The sequence below is a fragment of the Petaurus breviceps genome, unplaced genomic scaffold (assembly GCF_028583685.1).
Source record: "Petaurus breviceps papuanus isolate PSGF00001 unplaced genomic scaffold, PetGlider_PUasm1.0 220, whole genome shotgun sequence".
In the NCBI taxonomy this organism is placed as follows: Eukaryota; Metazoa; Chordata; class Mammalia; order Diprotodontia; family Petauridae; genus Petaurus; species Petaurus breviceps.
This window is the reverse complement of record NW_027185876.1, coordinates 14151465-14173604: the sequence shown is the minus strand read 5'-3', so window position 1 is coordinate 14173604 and position 22140 is coordinate 14151465. Positions and strand designations below refer to the sequence as shown.

Here is a 22140-nt window from a genome sequence, read left to right as displayed (position 1 = left end):
CCTAACTTCCCTATTGCTGTGGTCCCACCCAGTACAACCTAGGTGCCACCCTTGCATCCTCACTCTCTTTCTGTCCTACCACTCCCTACAAGCAATCTGTTGCCTAACCCTGTCACCGTCACAATATTTCTCTTACATACTTTATCACTTTCTAAAGCTTCCACCACCTTGGTCAGACCCTCATCACTTCACCTGGCTTATTGCAATCACCTGCTGTCTGGTCTTGCTGAAATCTCTTCTCACTCCTGTCCTTCCTCCACTCAGCTAGAAACACAATCTTCCTAAAGCGCACGTTTGGTCATGCCCTCCCATCTATCCAATAAACTCCACTGGCTCCCTATTACCTCCAATATCAAATTTAAAATTTTCTATTTGGCATTTAGAGTCCATCATAACAAGGCCCTTTTCTACCTTTTTGATCTTCTTCTACCCTTCTCCCCTCCATGTACTCTAGGATCAAACCATACCTGACTCTTTGCTATTCATTGCTCAAGACACTCTATCTCTCCAGCTGTGCATTCTTAATGGCTGTCCCCCATGCCTGGAAGGCTCTTCCTCCTCTTCTCTGTCTCATGGTTTCCCTGCCTTCCTTCAAGTCCCAGCCAAGATCTCACCTCCTGCAAAAAGACGGGTTCCTCCTGAATGCCAGCGCCTCCCCACTGAGATTACCTCCAACTTATCCTGCATTTATTTTGCGTGAGGGAAGGGACCATTTTTGCCTTTTTTGTATCTCCAGTGCTTGGCATATTTCCATACACATAGTAGGTACTATCTAATAAATGTTTGTTGACTTGACTTTTGAAGTGTTCACTATATCAGCTATATCTATGCCATCACTTCCATCTTTCCCTCCCAGGCTTCTCCAATTCTCTGGGCCCCTACTGATCTTGAAAAGCCCTATTGACCCAGACTCCAGCAGCCCTCCTATTACTAATACCCTGATCCAGCCTTTGACTGGATAATTGTATGGTGCAGGTCAAGAACCAATCACCATAAACCCGATGAGTATTAAAGTCCTAGTGTGGGGGAAAGACATTCTCCAGAGACAATGAAAAGTCCTTCTCTGGCCCTTTCAGCCTCCCACTCTCCACCTCCCCTAACCTCTGGGTTTCATAGTTTCACAAAGGCCACTACTGTTTAGTAAGAGGGGCCACTCCTGCCTCTGTGCCCCACAGGGACAGACGGCCTTCAGGGTGACCTTTCCACTGACCGAGGCAGGCCCTGTGGGATGACAGACAGTATGACGGCCAAACAGGCTATTACGCCCACGGCTGCCTGGCAAAGGGATCAGGATGTTGGTTGCTCCATGTCCCCAAGATGGCATCCTCTCCTCTCCCTCCCCAACAAGTCAGAGTTATTACTTCAGCTCTGAGGATCTTTTCACTCCACAATATGGGGTTATGTTTTTCATAGGACTGGGGGTAGGGAAAGTCTAGTCAAGGAAGGAACTGTATAGAGCAGATTGGGGGAAAGGGAGGCCAGTTAGAGAGAGGAGAGGAGAGGTCTCAGAACTCAAGCTGCCACATCATGGTTTATCACAGTTTAATGGGAATGTTGAGAAAGATTAAGCCACAGCTGAGCTTCCCCCAGGAGGTGTGTTGCTGGGCAACAATGCAGTTTAAATTGGGAAATGTCCCAGAGACCAGTTCTGCTAACTACTTTTTATTATTTTTCTAAGGCAGTGTGATGGAGAGCAAAAAGCCCTGGGAAAGTAATCAGAAGACTTAGAAGCTGTCTGGGATCTGCCATTCAACAGTTTGTGTGATGGTGGGGGAGCCTGGGCACTCCCCCATTTCTTTTTTGCCACCTCTGTAAAATAAGTGAGTTGTACTCGATCAGTAGTGTCAGACTCAAAGAGAAATGGCCACTAATCCATACGTATTTTCTTAGTTTTAAAGTTGGCCTCCTCAGCTCCCGAGATCTTATCCCACCCAAACCTCTCTCCTGATCTCCATTCTCTCATCTCCAGCTGCCTATTGGGCATTTCAAACTGGATGTCTTGTAAGCTTCTTAAAGCCAATGTGTCCCAGCCAGAGTTCATTATCTTTCTTAATGTTTTCTATGTTTTATTGTATTTTAATTTATTCTGTTCAATGTTTCTAAATTATATTTTAAAATGCTGCTGGCCTCACTCAGCAGTGTGTAGGCTATTGTGAGCTACCCTCTGAACTAAATGACCCCTAGATGAGTAAAAAAGCATTTATTAAGTACTTACTATGTGCCAGATTGTGCTAAGTTTGAGGGCTACAAAGACAGGAAAGCAAAACAGTCCCTACCTTTCTGGAGCTTATCTAATAGGGGAAGACAACAAAGCCAGGGGAGTGGTAGCCAGGACTGATGTGTTCTGGACAGGAACTCAGAAGGAATGGTGAATGGAGTTATGGGGCAATTGACTGACCTGTCCTTCCCAGGTACGGTCATGCTGACCTAAGCATTGTTCTCAGAGCTAGAGTGGAACAATTCCAGTGAGGTGCCTTTGGCATCATGGTACACAGATCCCTGGGGAGTGGTATGGTGGTTCTGAGAGCAGGGGAAGGCTCCCAAATCAGAGCCCAGGGGCAAAGTCCAGAGCCCAGGACCTTCATTTACTGAGAAGGGTGCAGGTCGGAATGCAGATAGCATAGCATGGAGAGGGTCAAGTCTCTTCTCCTTCTATACCGATGGATCTTCATGATCAGCCTCAGTTTCTCTCCAGTGCAAAATGGTAGTCATTCCTCAGAGCACCTGCCTTACCAGCTTATGATGAGGAGCCAATCAAATGCTGTGCAAATGGAAACTCATATAAAAAGTAGTGTGTTCCACCTGCTTTGATTTAGAACTCTTAAACAGAGCTGTTGTCTTTCAAATCACTTCTGGTATTCTCTCATTGTCACAGTGTTCTTCCTTTGATTCATTATGTGTTTGTCTAGAAAATTCTGACCTTAATGAAACCAAAATGAACATTGCCATCTATGTAATAGAAGAGGAAAAGAGGATTGATTGTACTTGAAATTGTAGATCTCTATTATTCACAGTTTGCTTTTCTTTTAAAAAGAACAAGTAACTTTCTTTTTCTTTCATTTTGTATATTTTAATAGCATTTTCTTTTATTCAATTACACGTAAAGACTTTTTTTTTGCTTTTTGAGAGGGGAGGGCAGGGCAATTGGGGTTAAGTGACTTTCCCAAGGTCACACGGCTAGTAAGTGTTAAGTGTCTGAGACCGGATTTGAACTCAGGTCCTCCTGACTCCAGGGCTATTACTCTATTCACTGGGCCACCTAGCTGCCCCAAGAAAATTCCAGGCAACAGTATCATCCTTGAGCCCCCAGTAAGCCCAGGAATGGGACTGAGGGTCAGGAGGTTGGAGGATATCGACAGAGCCTGGACCAGAGGCAACATCCTTCTTGATTAATACTCCAGCTGGGGGAGGGGAGAGGAGTGGAACCTAGGAGAGAGTGTGCCTGCAGAGGCCAGAGACAGTAACAGGCAGCCTGAACCAAACAAGACAGGACTGTCGGCTCACAGATCTAAAAAGTATAGAATCACAGATTTAGAGTTGGAGAGACTTTAGAAGCTGTCGAGTCCAGCCCTTCCATTTTAGAGGTGAGGAATTCAAGGCCCAGGCAAATGAAGGAAAATTTGCTCAAGGTCACAAGGTAGTTAATCAGCTGAGACAGGGTTTGGATCCAGGCTCTATAATGGGTACGACAGGGGTAACCCCCTGTTTGCTATGCTGGGGCACAGTTACACATGTGCTCTGGCACCTTTCTACGTGCTCAGTACCCTTACTGAAAGACGCAGCTCTGCCTCTCCTTTCTGGTGATTGTGCTGGACATGACGCCAGGAAGGTCCACCCTTAGAAGAAACAGCTCAGCCTCTTTTGGGAAGCATCTCTTATTTTCTCTCTCTGACTTCTAGCAAGGGAGTGAAGAAGAGAGCTCTAGAGAGGATTTCTTTCTCCTGCTCCCAACCCAGCCTCCTAAGGGAGCCTGAGTCTCTGGTTGCCAGGTACTGCTTTCTGTTTCCTTCTCTGAGCCTATGTCAGATATCATTGGTCCTGAGAAATGGATGTTTCCAGCACCTACCTCATGGGTAGCTGAGTTCTGAGTTCAAGAATATAATGGGTATGATGAATTGCGTCATGTTTTTCTGTATTTGTTCATGTGTGCTTTTGAATCATTTATGTTCTAAGCATTTTCTGTGATGGAAGAAATTGTACTATGACTGATGGGCAGCTTGTGGCACAGTGGATAGAGTGCCAGGCCTGGAGTCAGGAAGACTCAACTCCCTGAGTTCAAATCCGGCCTCAGATACTAACTACTTGTGTGACTCATGAGCTAGAAAAAGAAATGGCAAACCACTCAAGCATCTTTGCCAAGAAAACTTCAGATGGGGTCATGAAGAGTCAGACATGACTGAAACGATTCAACAAGAGCAAATGATGGCGGATATTTATGATACTTAAGGCTGATGTTGTATATTGAGTACCTTTTCTAGAAAACTCTGTTATACGCGCTTTGGGAGAACCCTGGAATAACTAAATAAGCATTTATACAGTATCTACTACATCAAGGGCAATGTGCTAAGTGCTTTCTATAAATATTGGCTCATTTTATCCTTACAACAACCCTTCTAAAAACAAAAGTTTGTTCCAAGGGCTGACTTTCAATAGATTACTGTGATTCAATTGCTCTGCTATGTGTGAAACCCTGATGCTTAAGTTATACTTGAGCTTTATTTAAGAGATTTCCCCAGGGTTACTCTGAGATGGGGGCAGTCAGAGAGAATAAAGCCTGCTCTCCCTGCTTTGGGGTCCAGTTTCCCCCCTTCCCCCACAGGACTGAACCTGGTCCATGCAAGTCCAGAGCCAGAGCCCCTTTGGGAGAAGGAGAGGGCAGCACCAGGAGTTGGAATCCCTCATTCCTCACTATCTCTCACCCTCCCCATCCAAACTGTTGCCCAGACCCATCAGTTTTTCCTTTGCACCGGCTCTTGAATATGCTTTCTTCCCTTCTCTGACATTGCCATCCCTCAAGTGCAGGCCCTTATCATCTCAGCTTGAATTATTGCAAAAATCTGCTGGTCGGTCTGTCTGGGTCATCTCAGTCATATCTCTACCCTAATCCATCCACCATCTTCCTAAAGTGCAAATCTGATCATGTCACCCCCCACTCCATCCCTCCCCTCACTCAATAAACTCCAGTGGCTCCTTGTCCCTCTAGGACCAAATATGAAATGCTCCGTTTGCCATTTAAAACCTTTCATAACCTAGCCCTCTTCTACCTTTTCAGTCTTCTTGTACCTTACTCTTTAATACTTACTCTTCGATCCAGCAACGATGGCCTCCTGGCTCCTGGCTGTTTCACAAACCAGACAGTCTATCTCTCAGCTCGGGGCATTTTCTCTGGCTCTCCCCCATACCTGGGATGTTCTCCCTCCTCCACACTCTTTCCTTTAAGTCCCAACTAAAACCCCACCTTCTGCCCTAACTACTCTTAATTCCAGCACTTTCCCTCTTTTAATTATTTCCTATTTATCCTAAACTTATCCTGCTTTGTATATGTTTGCACATCATCTCCCTCATTAGATTGGAGACTCCTTGAGGACAGGGACTGTCTCTAGCACTACAATGCCTGGCATGTAACAAGTGCTTAATAAATGTTTATAGACTGATTGGCAGGAACACCTTCTGTCTCTTAGAATACACTGATTTTTTTCTCCACCTTCTGCTAAGTCCAGCAGCCACAGACTTGGGTTTCCTTTCTTTCTTCCTCTGCACACCAGGCCCATCTCCTTGTCTTTCTCTCTCTTCCTTTCCAGGAATGTGCCCTTGCATGGAAAGTTCCATCTCCCTGGCTATTTTCATACACTTTCCCAGTTCTAACATCTCAAAGGAATGTCTGACCTCATCTCTGTGAGTGTCTCCAACACTTTTCTTTGCTCCCATCCCCCAGCTACTTTCTAACCCAGCCATTATTTAATCCACCAAGCTGGCTTAATTTTACAAATGCATTTTTCTCTTGCCCCTGTGTCCCCCCTTCAACTCTGAACTTCTGGGGCACTGAATTTGATTGTAGTCCTAAAAAGGTTCCTTCCTTCTGTCACGAAGGAATATAAAGTTTATAGACAAATAACCCCCACTGAGCCAGAGACTGGGGACACATGAGGGCCACGAAGGAGGCAAATTGGCAGATACCAAGATCACAAAAGTGGGTTTCTTTTGGGTGCCCCAGGGAGGGATATCATTCTGTTCTAATTCAATTTCAGATACAATCATGAAGCATCTACTACTGTGGAGAAATATATACTTAGCATTTTGGGCACCTGGGACAACACAAATCACCCCTGGACAAGTGGCTTGAAACGCCCTCAAGGTGTCGAGGTGGATAGAGCACTGGGCATGAAGTCAGGAAGATTCATCTTCATAAGTTCAAATCTAGCCTCAAACATTTACTAGAGGTGTGACGCCGGGCAAGTCACTTAACCCTGTCTGCCTCAGTTCCTCATCTGTAAAATGAGCTAGAGAAGGAAATGGCAAGGCACTCTAGTATCTCTGCCAAGATAACCCCAGATGGGGCCACAAAGAGTTGGAAACCGATTGAACAACAACACTAGCTTCCAATTCTAACTATTTTTTCTTGCTACTTAGGTATTAAGTTCTGTTGTTTCTATACTGAAGAAATGTAAGTGCTCTTGATCCATGCTCAATTCTGTTCCCTGGGGCAAAGCCCCAGTCACCCCACCCAAGTTATGGCTCTGGCAGGAAAAGAGGAAAATGGATTCTGAGCCAGGTAGCTGCCTGCTGGGTGTAGCTAACTCCGGCCACTGCTGAAAGGCTTTCCTTTTCTATAGGGGCTACAGATAGCCTCCTGGCTGCAGTTCCCTAGGATGTCAGACTTCAAATGTTTGTAGGTCCAGGGCTGACTTATGATGCATCTTAGACTCTGAGGCTTCTGGGTTCTATTTGAATCCCCCATCTTCCTCCACCATTGACTTTGCACCCTTGTTAATGACTTATGCTCCAAACGATCTCTTCTAATCTCTCCCTCTTGGAATTCTTCCTATCTTTTAAAGCCCCAGTCAAATGTCCCCTCTTTAAAGACTTCCCTCATCTTGTATCCCCTTCAAGTAGGAAATGATGTTTTCCCTCTTGAATTTCACTCAGCACATTGCAATGTTATATAATAGCTATCTATGTGTTCCACATTGCCCCAACTAGATTGTGAGCTCCATGAAGAAAGTGAGAAAGTTGTCTCTGAGCACTGCCCATAGTTGGTGCTTAACAACATTAACCTAAGTGGATTGGCTTCCACAATCTGACTCCCATCTACCTTTCCAGGATGATTTCATATTACTCCCCTTTTGCACTTGCCATCCCCGTCAAGCTGGTCTACTGGGACATAAACATTCGCTTACATCTTCCCCATGCATGAACTTTCCCATCTCCCGCCCCTGTATCTTTGTATGAATGGTCCCCTATGCCTGAAATGCATTCCCTCTTCCCCTCTGCTTCACAGTATCCCTTATTACTGTTGTTGAGTTGTGTATGACTCTACATGACCTCAACGCGGTTTTCTTGGCAGAGACTCTGTAGTGGTTTGTTATTTCCTTCTCCAGCTCATTTTATAAATGTGGAAGCTGAAGCAAACTGGGTTAAGTGACTTGACCAAGGTCACACAGCTACTAAGAGTCTGAAGCTGGATTTGAAGGCAGGCAGATGATTCTTGCTGACTCCAGGTCCAGCACCCTAGCCACTTCAAGCACCCAGCTGTCCCAATGGCTGGAATGTATTCCCTCCTCCTCTCTGCCTCATAGAATCCCTACTACCTTCAAAAGCATAGCTTGGGAGTCACCGTGAGGACTTTGCTAATCCTCTCAGTTCTTACTTTTTTTTCTCCTCTTGAAATCACTTCTTGTGACTTTGTATAGATTTCGTATTTATTTCATTGTGCACATTATATTCCTTCTTTCCCTCCAACTGGAAATGGAAACTCCTTGAAAACAGGGATTGATTTTATTCATTAGGCTGCCCTATCAGGGAAGACATTATCACTTTTTTCATGGAGCTCAACGTCTAGTTGGGGTAATGTGGGACACATAACTATCACATACAATTGCAATGTGCCAAGTGAAGTTCAAGAGGGAAAAAGTCATCACCTACTTGAGGGGGATACAAGATGAGGGAAGTCTTTAAAGAGAGGACATTTGACTGGGGCTTTAAACAATAGGAAGAATTCCAAGAGGGAGAGATTAGAAGAGGTCGTTTGAAGCATAAGCCATTAGCATCAGGAAAATTCTCTAATAATCTGAGCTATCCCAAAGTGGAACGGGTTACCTCTAGAAGTAGGAGGTTCCCCCTTATTGGACATCTTCAAGCATGGCTGGATTCAAGAAAGGCTGGATTGCCACTTGCTAAGTAGATCTTGTTCAAGCTTAGGAAGGGCCTCCTTCCAAGCCTGAGATTCACGGAATCACAGAATTTGAGATTTGGAAGGGATCTTGGTTGCTCTCTGGTCCAATCCATACACCCAAAGGCAAACCTACTATAACATCCCTGAGGAGTGGATCCATGAAGGCCTGGGAGAAAGGAGCTCAGCCACCTCGAGTCAGTCAGTCCATCCTACTTTGGATGCCTCCAATTGCTGGAAAGTTTCTTCCTGATCATCGGTCTAAATTGACTTTTCTACAACTTCCATCCATCACTCCTCATTCTGCCCTTTGGGGACAAACAGAAAAGTCTAAATTCCCTTTTCCATATGGCAGTCCTTGAAATACTTGCAGATGTCTCTAGTCTTCTTTTATTCATGCCCAGTTCTTTCAAATGATCCTCATATGTCGTGAATTTAAGACCCATCAGCATCTTGGTTGCCTTTTTTTGGAGACTCTTCACTGCCCAGAACTGAATAAGATGCTTCAGATGAGGTCTGGCAGAGGCTGAGTATGTGTGACTATCACCTTTGTACTCCTATGAGCTATGACCCCTGTCAAGGTAGCCAGAAATTCCACTTGCTTTTTTTCCTGCCACATTACAGTGCTTGTGGTCCCTAAAACACCCAGATCTTTTTCAGATATACCCATCCATATATCTCCCATGTTGTCCTCGTAAAATTGAGTTGTTGCCCCCAAATGCAAGACTACATTTCTCCCAACTGAATTTTCAGCCTACTGTTCTAGCTCAGGGGTAGGTAAACTACAGTCCATTCAGTGAATTAAGAATGGCTTTTACATTTTTAAGTACAATAAAACTTTATTTTAAAATGCTAAAAACAAATAATCTTAGCTTGAGGGCAGGTCTCCTAGACATCAGTTTGCTCACCCCTGCTCTGTTCTTTCAGATGCTAACCCTGCCATCCAATATGTTAGCTACTTTCCCAGTTTTGCATCACCTACAAATATGACGAGCATGCCATTTATGTTATTTATAAAATTGTTCAACAGCAAAGTTCACTGTGTATTCTATTAGAGACTTGCTGTGTTGATACTGAGTCACTCTTTGAGTGCAGTCATTCAACCTGAATGAACTGAATCCACTTGGTTTTATTATCACCCATCCAAATCTATGGCTACAGGGGTCTTTGGGGCCAGTTGTCTTGACTTATGTCTTACCACTGGACTTGACCCTGGAGGAGAGAGTGAGGCTGATGACTTTGCACAGCTCTGCTTCACTTAAGTTCAATTCACCCACAAGACATCACCCTCCTGATGTCATCGGTCCTCTTCAATAATGAAGGACGAACAACGTCTTCACTGCAATTATAGGAGATATTTTATCAAAAGCTTTTCTAAAATCTAGTTAAACTCTATTCACAGCATTCTCCTCATCTACTAGTGAGTGATCTTGTCAAAAAAGGAAACGAGGCTAGTATAAGCATCATGTGGTCTAGATGAAGACCTGACCGGCTCTTTGTAAGCATCACTTTCCCTTTCACCAACCAACACTTCTTTAAAGACCCTTTCTTCCCCCTCCCCCCCCACCAGGAAATGAAATGAAGTTCACTGGCCTATAGTTTGTAGACTGTTTCCTTGCCTTTTTTAAAAATGGGGATAACTGTTGTTCTCCATTCTTGTGGTACCTTTCCCATCTTCCATGATCTTGTACATTTTATATCACTGACAATGGCTCAATAATCCCATCTGCCAGTCCAGTTCTTTTTTTTCCCTCAAGAGGCTAAAGGTTCTGGCCTCTCTCTGTCCATGTGCCCTACATTAAGATCACGATAATGAATGTTCCAAATTCCCCTTGGGTCATAGAGACAGTACTAAGGCATTGCTGGGAACAGCCTGGGTAGATGGTAATAATCCCGGAGCAGGCGTGGGAGCTGCTGTTTAGGCTGCATTTTCTTCTTGAGGTTTCAGGACTTGAGGAGTAGACAACACACGGTTCTGCCATATGTGACTTCCTCACAGAGCCAGGAATCACAGTAATGAAATAAAACCAAAGTCAATGGCATGGAATGCGTGATTCTGTGCCTTGGGGACAACAACAAATTGGGTAGACATGTTCTGTGGAGATGACAAACGCATGGCTTGGCTGGGAGCATGACTGTACCAAGCTTAAGCACTACTGGGAACCTCTTTGTCCCTGTGTGGCCTAGCTTCTTTCCCTGACCAGAATTCTCACCCTATTCCAAGGGAAAATGGGTTATAAGAGGATCCGTGAAAGTGGCATCACTCAAATGGCTTTGTTTTTTCCTAACAAACCCTTTGCTACCATCAAACTTAGGCCATTAATTGAACTCAATTCAACAAACACCAATTAGATGCTTATTACAGGAAAGGTGCTTGCTAGGTGCTGAAGGTGAAAAAAAAAGATTTCTTTGCCCTCAGGAGCTAATAATTTCTAACAATAATAATAATTGACATACTGTGTGATGATAATTCAGTCTGTGAACACCTCTATGTGGTCATTGAACAAAGCTTAGAGCATGGTGTCCTGCTTAGTATGGCCTACTCCCATCCTCCACCTCTCTTCAGCTTCCCATACTTGCTGCTAGGATTCAAAAGTCCAAGGGTAGCCCCAGCCCACTGCCCTGGGCCACTGCTTTGGCCAACACACTGGCCACTCCCAGAGATGCAGTCACTCCCACCCAGGCCACAGACCCCCGCCCTGGTCCTGGCCTTAGTTCCACAGGCAACCTTTGACCCTTGTTCTTTGTAGTTTCCATCTTTGATAAAATAGCATTTCAACTTAATTGGGTCTTATAATGGAAAATTTTACCTAACCAGGAAAATAAAAGTTTAATCTACATAGCAACAGGCCACAAAACCATATCACATTTTTTTTTTTCCATCTCTAACCACTTAATACTAAGTATTTCTTTATTTTGGATCCTCTACTTATTTCTATATAAAGAAAAACAAAGCATGAAAGTTAAAAATTCTTTATTTCAAAGAACAGGTACAGCATTATAAAGACTTGTTGGAAAGCATTAAATACATATTATCTGTCATTTGTTTCCTTTGTGAACTGTGATCCCACATAAATACCAAAGGAGAAAATGGTATCTTCCCTTTCCCCTGTCCTCATCTTTAATGCAAATTATTAATTCAGCAAGTGTGAATATAATCTTAAAGATATGATCCTGGTGAAACAACATCTCTTACAAACTCTCAGGTATCTCTCCCAGAAAGCACTGGGAAACTCAATCTAGTCAGATGAAAGAGTTGGAAGTAGGCCAACTGGAGCTGCCAATGGGATGAGAACAAGAAACCAAGATTCCTATATTCAAGACTGCATGGTAGTTTCTAATTGTGGGGGAATCCAGTGCTTAGTTTCATTCTGCACAAATACTAAGTAAGGGGAAACTACAAATTAATAATTTTACCAGAGGTAATATTAGTAAATATTTAGAAAATAAGAACAGGCTTGATTTTCATCAGGAAACTGACTCAAGCACCTTTAAAAAAATCAAGCTCATTCCTAGAAGAGGAGCAAATTCTGAAGAGATATAATCAATCTGGAGATAATCACTTGAATAATAACTACCCCAAACCAATAAATTAGAGGGTTATCTCTGTGCTGACACTTCTATTCTTAATCAAATGTTTTAATTGATAACCACTGTCATCACTGGGGAGGCTAGCACAGTGATAGCCAAAAGTGATAAATTATGTCACATTTATCCTTATGATCTCAAAACTACTTTCCCTTAAAAAATACACACAAACCTCTTCTGAGGCATGAATGCTAAATAAACCATTAGATGGCAAACAAATATTTGCTAATTTGACAGATCTCAGACGCAGCATATGCATTACATATAATGATGAATTGCCATGAGATGTTTCTGTTATTCTCTTCATAAATGGATGAGACTGTTCTTGCTGGGTGACAAGAGACAGGGCCACATAAAATCAAGTCACCCCAAATCTTCCTAATTTACAATGCATGCTTCTCATAGGATATGACATCATCCCTTATTTCCTTGAAGTTGTGTTTAAAAAATAAAATAAAACAAAACAAAAAACCCAAACCCAAACCCTGCGATTTCCCCCCCATCATTGGCAATTACAAGTTGGAACTCCAGTCTCTCTCCAAATGTTTCCATCTCTAATCACTCCTTTCATGCTTTTTAAGCAAAAGCTATACTTGGCCCCCATAACAGCAAATGCCTTTGCTCTGCCCCGATTATTTTTTAAACAATTATGGGTTGAGACAAATGACAATCCCAATCCTCGTTGTTGCCAAACGTTAGTCTACATTAGGTAAACAGACTACAGACTACCTATTATTGTAAAGGTAACAAAATGGGGGGTCAATAGAGAGATGAATGTAGCATTATGGCAGTTTCAGCAATGGGTCAGAAAGGATGGGTATTTTACTGAAATAGTTTAATAACAAGTTCAACTCCTATGAATATAGCTATACATCTTATTCTGTTGAAGGAAGCCTGTGTCAGGCCCTTCTAAATGCAGAATAAGATGCTCATGGGTGGAGAGATTTCATGTCACACAGAAGAAAGGGGGACTCCATCTGTGCACTGCTTCCTTTACTCCATCTCCAATAATAGAAAACTAGATACTTCCAAAATTAATTATGAAGAGAGATCTCTTGGCATAGTAAGTACTTTCTCACTGTTGAGAATTGGTTGAAAACTGTTTTCCATGCACTGTGAGAAGGTCAAACATGGAGTACATGCCTGGTTACCACAGTAGATACTTGTCAAATTTCATCATTTCAATTTAATGCAATGACAGGAAGCAGGAAATGGCATGTAAGGGAAGAACTTGACACAAATCTAATTTTAATGAGTTTAAATACCATAGGAAAGGGGTTTAAAAAATTAGATCCCCACCTTTTGCCTACGGGTATGCATGTACAGGGGAGGAGGAGGCAAATCCATAATATTTCTAATGACAGTGTGTCTGTAATAAAACACATTGAAAATCAGCCTGGATTCAAAGTTTCTTGTCAGTTTCCAAGTATTTTTTTTTCCTGAACACTGAAGGATGACTCATAATATTGCTGCATTTGATTTCAAACACCTTTTATATTTTTTGCTAAAGTGAAAAATGAAGCATGCCAGTGGAAGGTGGAGCTGGCAGTAATCGCCAAAAGACAGCAGAAGATGTTCCTGGAGCTCTGAAAGTCCTACAGGGTTTTCATTGCAATTAAAGAGACACCTCCCCCCGCCCATCGCCCCCATTTTTCAGAATGCAAACACTTGAACAAATAATCTGTTTGCTGAGAAAAGACTGACCCTTTCCCAAATTAGCAGTTTGAGAAAGGAGAAGTAAGGTGCTACCTCAGTTGGACACGTAAGCACTTTTAAACACAGCAAAGCTCATTTCTAGGCCTGATGCAGAATGCATTAACCCAGTCATGGGAGAAACTGCTCAAAGTCCCTTCATCACCTGATTCAGCTGTCAGTGTGATGGAACATCTGTTTTACTTTTATTCAGTCTAAATTGTGCAGAGAAATCCTTCGCTTCAAAGTTTCCATTGTCTGTTTCCATTGCCAATCAGCAGAGTACTCTTGGCTGAAAGGCATATAGCAAGGTCGCACAATGTGTGCAAGTATGTCTTATAGGGGTCTGTGCATCTATCAAGCAGGCCTTTGAAAACCCACTAAAAGAACTTGGAAAAAAAAGAAGTTAACACTGCACACACTCCTGCCCCAGTGCTCAAATGGTGATGCTGGGGTCTGGTTTCATTCACGTCCATAGTTATTTTTCATTTCCTGAACAGAAAACGAGTGCCAGTTTTTTTGTCTCATAAGGACACACACATATCCAAAGGAAAACCATTATCACACAATGGACTTAAGTAGTTTAAGAAAGGGGTGAAGAGATCTGGGGATAATCTGAAGGTTGTCTTTCAAATTTCTCCAAAAAAAAGTTTTGGGGGTGTACATTTTTGGCAGTCAGGCTATGACTCAAGAGCTCATCTAGAGGGGGTCAGTTCGTGAAGGGCTGATGGCAACAAGGCAAATGGACAGAGAGACAGAGATAGGACTGTGGTTCCTCCATCACTGTCAGTAATTCATACTGCATAGGTATTCTGAGCTACCTGGCCTACAGCCTCCTACACATCCATCACCTTATTGTCACAAAGTAGTGGCTGATCCCTGTGTATGAACTATCCAGGCTGGGGCTCAGGTGATGAGCTGGAATGAAATTGCCTGATGAACCCAAGTGACCCCAAGAAAAGCTTCACGGAAATGAAATCATAGCTTTGTGCCAGAAAAAAAGAAGCCCATTCAGTGAATGGTTTCTTGACAGGTTTAGAGAAAGGTGAAAAGAGATGGAAGATTCTGACAGGTCCTATTTGGACTGCTCACAGCACAAAGTGTTCTATTATAAAAACTGATGACACAGTTATCTAACTTCAAATCCCTCAGAGAATTACAGTGTGAGAATTTCTAATCCACCTCCTCATAGTAATCAAAACTACAGACAATCTGAAATAGACAGCTCACATACAGAGACATAAAGGAGATGTGCCAGGAGATGACCAATGTCAGATTTCAGACTTATTATAGCACATGCTTTCTCCGATCACCAAAGTACATAGTATTCAACAAGGAACACACAAGGTTTTTCCATATTTATCTGCTTGGCAAATATGCAAAGAGATTGAGTGAGTATTCAGTAAGACATTGGGTTGTCCTGATTTAAAGTGGTTGAGAATATAAGGAATAAAAAGGTTAACCAACCCTTTAAGTCTCAAAATTCCTTCTTGGTACATGTATTTCTTTTCCAGGGAAGTCAGGCTCATTTCCCATAGTGATCATCTAACTTCAGGGGAATGGCATTTGCTTAGAGGGAGGCCTTACTTTGCAGAGGGTTAGAAATATTAGCAAGACTTAAAAATCTTGAGTTGAACCCAATTTCACAAATATAAAGATAACATCACAGATAGAAAAATAAGCATTAAGGGTTGACAGAATTTTTGTTTTTCCTTTTCTTGCAAGAAGGAAGAAGAATGTACTGGGATGCCTTAAGAGGAATGGGATAAAATCTAACAAAGAAAAACTGAATTTGCAAGCCAGCAAATGTTTTATCCATTTTGATGGAGGAAAACCTCCATGTTTCCATGTTATTGAAGAAAATGCCATAGGAAAGGCTAGAGGAAGATAACGGTTTTAAGTAATTGGGATCAGAAATATATGTCAAAGAAACACAAATCTACATGGTCTGGGAGGAACAATGTGGACAATGTTTCTTTTCATATTCAAAATTTACTTGAATACAGTTTGAGAGGAATGCAAGTGAAAACTGTAGTCATTTTTAGGGAAGTAAAAAAAATCTAACTGTCATGGTCTCCTTCATGGTGAATATGAAAACTGTTGCTACATTTGCTAAAATGGACTTCCCTAGCAAGTATGTCGGAAGGCAAACAATCTACTAGTTTTCAGAAGAAACAGCTTCTGGCTTGCTTAGTAATAAGCCACATGGATACTTATCACTTGGATTTGCTATCAGTGCAATACTCAGAAAGAACATCCCCCCCCCCCAAATCTTTCCAAAGAAATACAATGAGGTATTTTCCTGCAGGCCTTCACAATCTGTATAAGATATCATTGAAGAAAAGACCAGAGCACATGCAAACACTCCCTGTGAATTAATTTAATGAAGCTATATGAAAGCTACATCTTTATTTCAAAGAGTGCCCTAAAATATTTTCACAGCTTTAACAACTTTTATTACTTTAGCTATTTCTTCCTCCATTCTCCACATTGAACTTTCCTGTAGTTCTCTCATTTTCAAATTATTAGTGAGACAACAGAAATTTCATCCTTTCAGATCAGCATGTTTTCTATGTTCCCCACCATATCACCCACTGAGTGTCAGGCAGCTTTTAAGCATAGTATCAGACTTATTAAGAGGTGGATATGAAATGTGAACAACAAATTCTATTAAGGTTAAATGCCACCAATTGAGAGCTCTTCCACACAAACTTAAGTTTGGGTCAAAAGCAAAGTTGTTTTCAATACAATTTAGTAGCAGCTGAGTATTTTCAGCTGCTGGATTTTGACACCTGTCATTTGGATAAATACCAAGCCTAGAAGGAGCAGTTTCATAATAACAAATGAAAAAATTAGGTTTGCCTGAACACTTTGGCCTCCAAACTTTGTTTTCACTTTAAATAAAAATCACTTTGTTACATCATGTGTAGTAAGACAACGTGTCACTACATCAAGTGTTGCTACACTGGACATGCCTCAGAGAGGGATGGGAGAGGAAGCTGATGTGAAAGCAGGAGATATCTATTTAAACACAAGATAAGGACTGAATGGCAAGAACAACCCAGAAAGTACAGAAACGCTCTGAAGGGTAATATTGGAGGAATCAAGGACTGAAGTTGCCTCTTGAAAAATCTTGCCAGGGTTGTCCATTTGAGAAAAAACCCTAGCACCACGTGTATGACAGGAAGACTGCTGGAAAACACAAGTGTTCCTCCTTGGCTCCCTTGTCTATCATTCTCATAGGTGGACACTGAATTATATCACTGGGCAATACTAAAGTGCCTGCCAAAAAGATGGCGGCAAGATGCATTTGTCTGACACGTGGCTCATCCCTGGTCTGCCTGGCTCAGTGCTGGGCTCAGCTGGGGAGCTCTGTGGCAGCGGGCCCAGCGGCTGCCTACTGCAAGGACTCCGTGATGGCGCTGACAACGCGGGCCGCGGCCTCGGGGCCGGCAGGGGGGGAGCCAAAGTAGCTGCTGGTCTGATTCCTCTGGTGGTCTCGGAGGTGGGGGGGGACAGCAGAGCTCTTGATGTGGAGAATCCTGGTGTCCATCACTTCACAGTCAATCTGCATCATCACTTCATAATCCTGCCCATTGATCACATTCTCTGCAGCAAAGAATAAAGAAGATTGTTATTGTAACTCATAATTTTGTGATGAGCTTACAGCACCAAGTATGTAAATGAGCTGAAAAGGGAAAAGGCTTGTGAAATATCCTCATGGGAATGGAGGGATCTCACCAACTACTGACATTTGACCTTATCCCTAACATGCCACCACAGCTGCAACTCATAACCACTGCACAGTGTTAATTTTGACAAGTGCTTCATCGGCACAGTTAAGGGACAGCACCACAGCCAAATTTAAAACACACTGCTTCTGTTCTCAGACAGTACTGTGAACAGAAGACAGTATGGTATGGAAGGAAAAGTACTAGTCTTAGGATGACCATTTCCCACCTACTTGGCCTCCTGGATTTCATCCTCTGCAGATACTTCTTATTCTGCAAGATGAAATCCACCATGAGACTCACACTTCCTCAGAGCCCTCCGCCCCTGGGCCAGCATTCTGTCTCTGACTGTAGAGGTGGCTGGACACTGGAGAGCACCTCCTTCCTCCTCTACCACTTAAGGAGGTCACTTGGGAATGTGCCTCCTCATTTCCCACCCAGCTGACCTCCTGAAGGATGAACACTGATGAAGGGCCCATATCTTCGGATCATTTCCCATCCTGGTGAGAGGACTTCTTCTGGTCCTCAGGCTGAGGAACCTTCCCTCCCTTTCAGCTTCTTTTTATGCAATGGCTTCCTCCTTTAGATGGTGACTTCCCTGAGAGCAGAGACTTGTCTCATGCCTTTCTTTGTCTCTCTAGGGCTTAGGGCAGTGCCTGGCACAGACCAGGTGCTCAAGAAATGTCTTCTGGCCACCATCTGATTGGACAAGAGGATCCTGGCTTGATTCCTTCCTAGCTTGCACTCTAACAATAAGTGAGTCACTGACGTTCTGTGAGTCTTTGTTTCCTCATTAGCACGGAGGGAATAATACTATCTGTACTGCCTATCTCACAGTGTTTTTGTGGCAATGCTTTACAAATCTTTAAAGTTTTATGGATATCTGAATTAAATGTGTAATTATTTTCATGTTAATTTATATATTTTATATTAATTTTATATGTTGTACTTTTATAGTTATAATTTTATACTAACACCATGTAATTATTTGATATGAATTATTGTTACTAATTTAGTTAATATTAATAAAACAATGATTTTATTTTAATTTTATATGTTTTATATTTTTTATAATTATCCCAAGTATTCAGCATCTCTCTACTTTTTTTTCCCTCAAGAGAACTTATATTTTATAATATGTACACACTTGCATATATTGAACAAAGCAAGGCATTAAGTTTTAGAAGGAAATGTACAGGAGAAATGACATCTTTAACTCAAAGGTTAATCTAATAGAAGCTGAAAAACATACTTTAATCGCGCTGTTTGATATTTTTGTTTTTCTTTTTTCTCTTTATCAGAGCAACAGTACACATTCAGGTGAATGATGTGAATGAGTATGCCCCTATATTTAAAGAAAAATCCTACAAAGCTACCGTTATTGAGGAGAAGAAATATGACAACATTTTAAAAGTGGAAGCACTGGACGGTGACTGTTCCCCTCAGTTCAGCCAGATCTGCAGCTATGAAATTGTAACTCCAGATGTGCCCTTCATTATTGACAAGGATGGTAAGGAAAACAAACTGAAATCGGTTTTCTTAGTAGGAGCTGCACTTTCTTGGCAGACAGTTCACTTCTGAGTTGTCCAATTTCAAAGAAATCTTCAGATTGGGCAGTTTTGTAAAATGTTGGTGTTGGTCAAACCATAATCTTTACATCTTATTTCAAATTTTAGCCCCAGTCTTCTTCCATTTCTTCTTTGAAATCTGGAATTCTTCTATTCTCTCACAAGCACCCCTGTTTTTCTTTCTTAGCTTCTCATGCTTCTCTTGCTTCTTGTATCTGAATGTTGAATTTTCTATTCAACTCTGGTTTTTTCAGCAAGAATGCTTGAAAGTCCTCTCTTCCACTGAATGACCATATTTTCCCCTGAAACATGATATTCAGTTTTGCTGGGTAGGTGACTCTTGGTTTTAATCCCAGCTCCTTTGCCCTCTGGAATATCTTATTCCAAGCCCTTTGATCCCTCAGTGTAGAAGCTGCCAGATCCTGGGTTATCCTGATTGTGTTTCCACAATATTCAAATTGTTTCTTCCTGGCTGCTTGTAATATTCTCTCCTTAATCTGGGAATTCCGGAACCTGGCTATAATATTCCTAGGAGTTTTCTTTAGGGGATCTTTTTCAGGAGGTGATCGGTGGATTCTTTCAACCTCTATTTTTGCCCTCTGGTTCTAAAACATCAGGGCAGATGAGAACTTTGAGAACTTCCTGAAGGATGATTTCTAGGTTCTTACTTTGATCATGGCTTTCAGGTAGTCCAATAATTTTTAAATTATCTCTCCTGGATCTATTTTCCAGGTCAGTGGTTTTTCCCATGAGATATTTCACATTGCCTTCTATTCTTTCATTTGTTTGGATCTGTTTAATAGCATCTTGATTTCTCATGAAGTCATTAGCTTCCATTTGCTCCAATCTAATTCTGAAGCTATGATTCTCCTTAGTGAGCTTTTGAGATTCTTTTTCCATCTGGCAAATTCAGCTTTTTAAGGCATTCTTCTCCTCATTGCCTTTTTGAACCTCTTTTGCCATTTGAGTTAGTCTATTTTTTAAGGTGTGATTTTCCTCAGTCAGGCTGTTGACTCTCATTTCATAATTTTCTTGCATCATTCTCATTTCTCTTCCCAATTTTTCCTCCACTTTTCTTATCTGCTTCTTAAGGTCCTCTATGTCCTATAACCAGCTTATATTTTCCTTTGAAGCTTTTGGTGCAGGAGTTCTGACTTCACTGTCTTCCTCCTGTTCCATGCTTTGCTCCTTTTTGTCCCCAAAATAGGAGTGTAATGTTGGAATCTTCTGTCTGCTTTGTTTCCTTTGCCTGGTCACATCGCCCCTCAGTCACTTGACCCCTGGGCTTTTTGCCACAATAGGACTCTGTCACCAGACAGGGGAGCTTTCGTCCCAAACGCTGGGGTTTTCTCAGCTGCCAGAGGTATTAGATGGGTGCCCTCTCTGAGGTCTCCACACGCTCTGGCAAGCTGGACACACACCCCAGGACCTCTACCCTAGACTGCATTCCAGATCCAAGCAGGTTAAAGCAAGAGTGATTACCCCTCAGACTGGTGCTTCATCCCCCTACGCTCTGCAGGCCAGGAGCTGAAGATGCTACGTGGCGCCAGCTTGCTGTGCCGGCATCTCAGCAGCTTCTTGCCCTGAGGACAAAAGCCATGCACTCCCACTTACTGGGTCCCAAAGTCCAGAATGCACTGACCTCTCACTTTGTCCTTCGCATCTATGTGTTGACAAATCTGGAAACAGCCACAGCTGCTGCTGATCTGGAGTCAGCTCCAGGATCTGGATGGATGGTCAGGCCTGCCCTGGGTCTAAAGCCTCGGTGTGCGGCTGGGCTTGGCTCCCAGAGCACTGTGCTGGATTCCTGCCGGCCTGCCAGGCTGTCCTCAGTGGGAGGTTAGCTTCTCTGTGTCATTTTGTGGGTTCTGCAGCTCCAAAGTGTGTTTAGAGTCCCCTTTTACATGGATTGGGGAAGGTGGAAGCTGGAGCCCACCGGAGGTCCTGTTTCTACTCCCATCTCTCTACTTCTTACTAAATTAAAGTTAGCATCCTACATCTGAAGTTCAAAGGCTTCCATTAGCCAGACTCATACTGGACCTTTCCGGTCTTCTGTCCTATTACACCTTTACACTCACAGCTCAAGCATAACTGAACTACCTTCTGTCCTCTGAGCACAACCTGCACTCTGTACCCTTGCTCACAGTGTCTTAGTATAATGTTCACTACACTAACATTTGCCTAGTATAACATCTGCCCTTCCCTTTCTTCACTTGTCTAACTTCTGTCTGTCTTAAAAAGCCCAATTCATACACCATCTTCTCCATTAAGTCTTCCTTATTCTCCCAGGTCAGTAATGATTTTTCTTTTTCAAATTCATTCAGTACTTTGCTTTGCCCCTCTATAATGCACTTATGCAATACTGTAGTTATACACACACACACGGTTTTTTTGCATTGTTCTGGCTAAAACATGAGAATATATGAAGAGAAATATGGGAAAGTAAAGCTGGAACTGGAATCTGGAGATCCTTGAGTACTTGGATTTCATTTGGTATATAATGGCAAGATATACAATAAGAACAATGAAGAGAAAAAGGGAAGGAAGTGTGAAAATGGAAAGCATCCATCCACCTTCGGAAAAACTCAAAAGCAACAGAAGTAACAACTGTCAGGAAGATAGGTAACATGTGAGTGAGAAAAAGAGACCTTTGTTATCATCTCACGGCTTTCCATTCATTAGTAAAATTTCTGCTTTCATCAGAACATTTCCAATTATGAATAAAAAAAGATATGATAATAACTAAAGGAGCAATGACAGCTTCGAGGCATCTGACAGCCAATTTAGCCTCCTTCCTGGAGATATAGCTTCCCTTCTTGAATGAACAATGTTCTAATCTAGAATTCTTAATTCCAGCTTCAAAGGTTCTGAGTACATTTTCACATCTGGCATCAAGGTGGGGAGGGGAAAAGGTGTTACAGTATTTTAAGATTAAAACAAAATCTTATTTCCAAAATTTAAGATATCCAAGTGGAAAGTGCTATCATGTAGGGAGTAGTAGGAAATCCCTTCTCTTTCTTGATCTTAAAAAATACATATATATGGGAGCCAAGATGGCAGAGCATCAGGAAGTAATGTAGTCAAGCTCCTGTCCACAGTAGGCCAAGTAGGCCAAATGCACTAGACTGAATCCTGATGGGGAAATTCTGAAAAAAATCACAGGGATTCCTTT

The 22140-nt window shown here is 42.2% G+C and overlaps 1 protein-coding gene across 2 annotated transcripts in view; it reads right to left on the bottom strand.

The window, feature by feature from the left end:
- Positions 1 to 11346: 11346 nt before the first annotated feature.
- Positions 11347 to 22140, bottom strand: part of ATF6 (activating transcription factor 6) — a 209592-nt gene continuing 198798 nt past the window's right edge. For both annotated transcript variants that reach the window (XM_069094642.1, XM_069094643.1), the window contains one exon: positions 11347 to 17278. In XM_069094642.1, the coding sequence (XP_068950743.1) occupies positions 17067 to 17278 (212 nt within the window). In that variant the 3' untranslated portion in view covers positions 11347 to 17066. The remainder of the gene's footprint in view (positions 17279 to 22140) is intronic.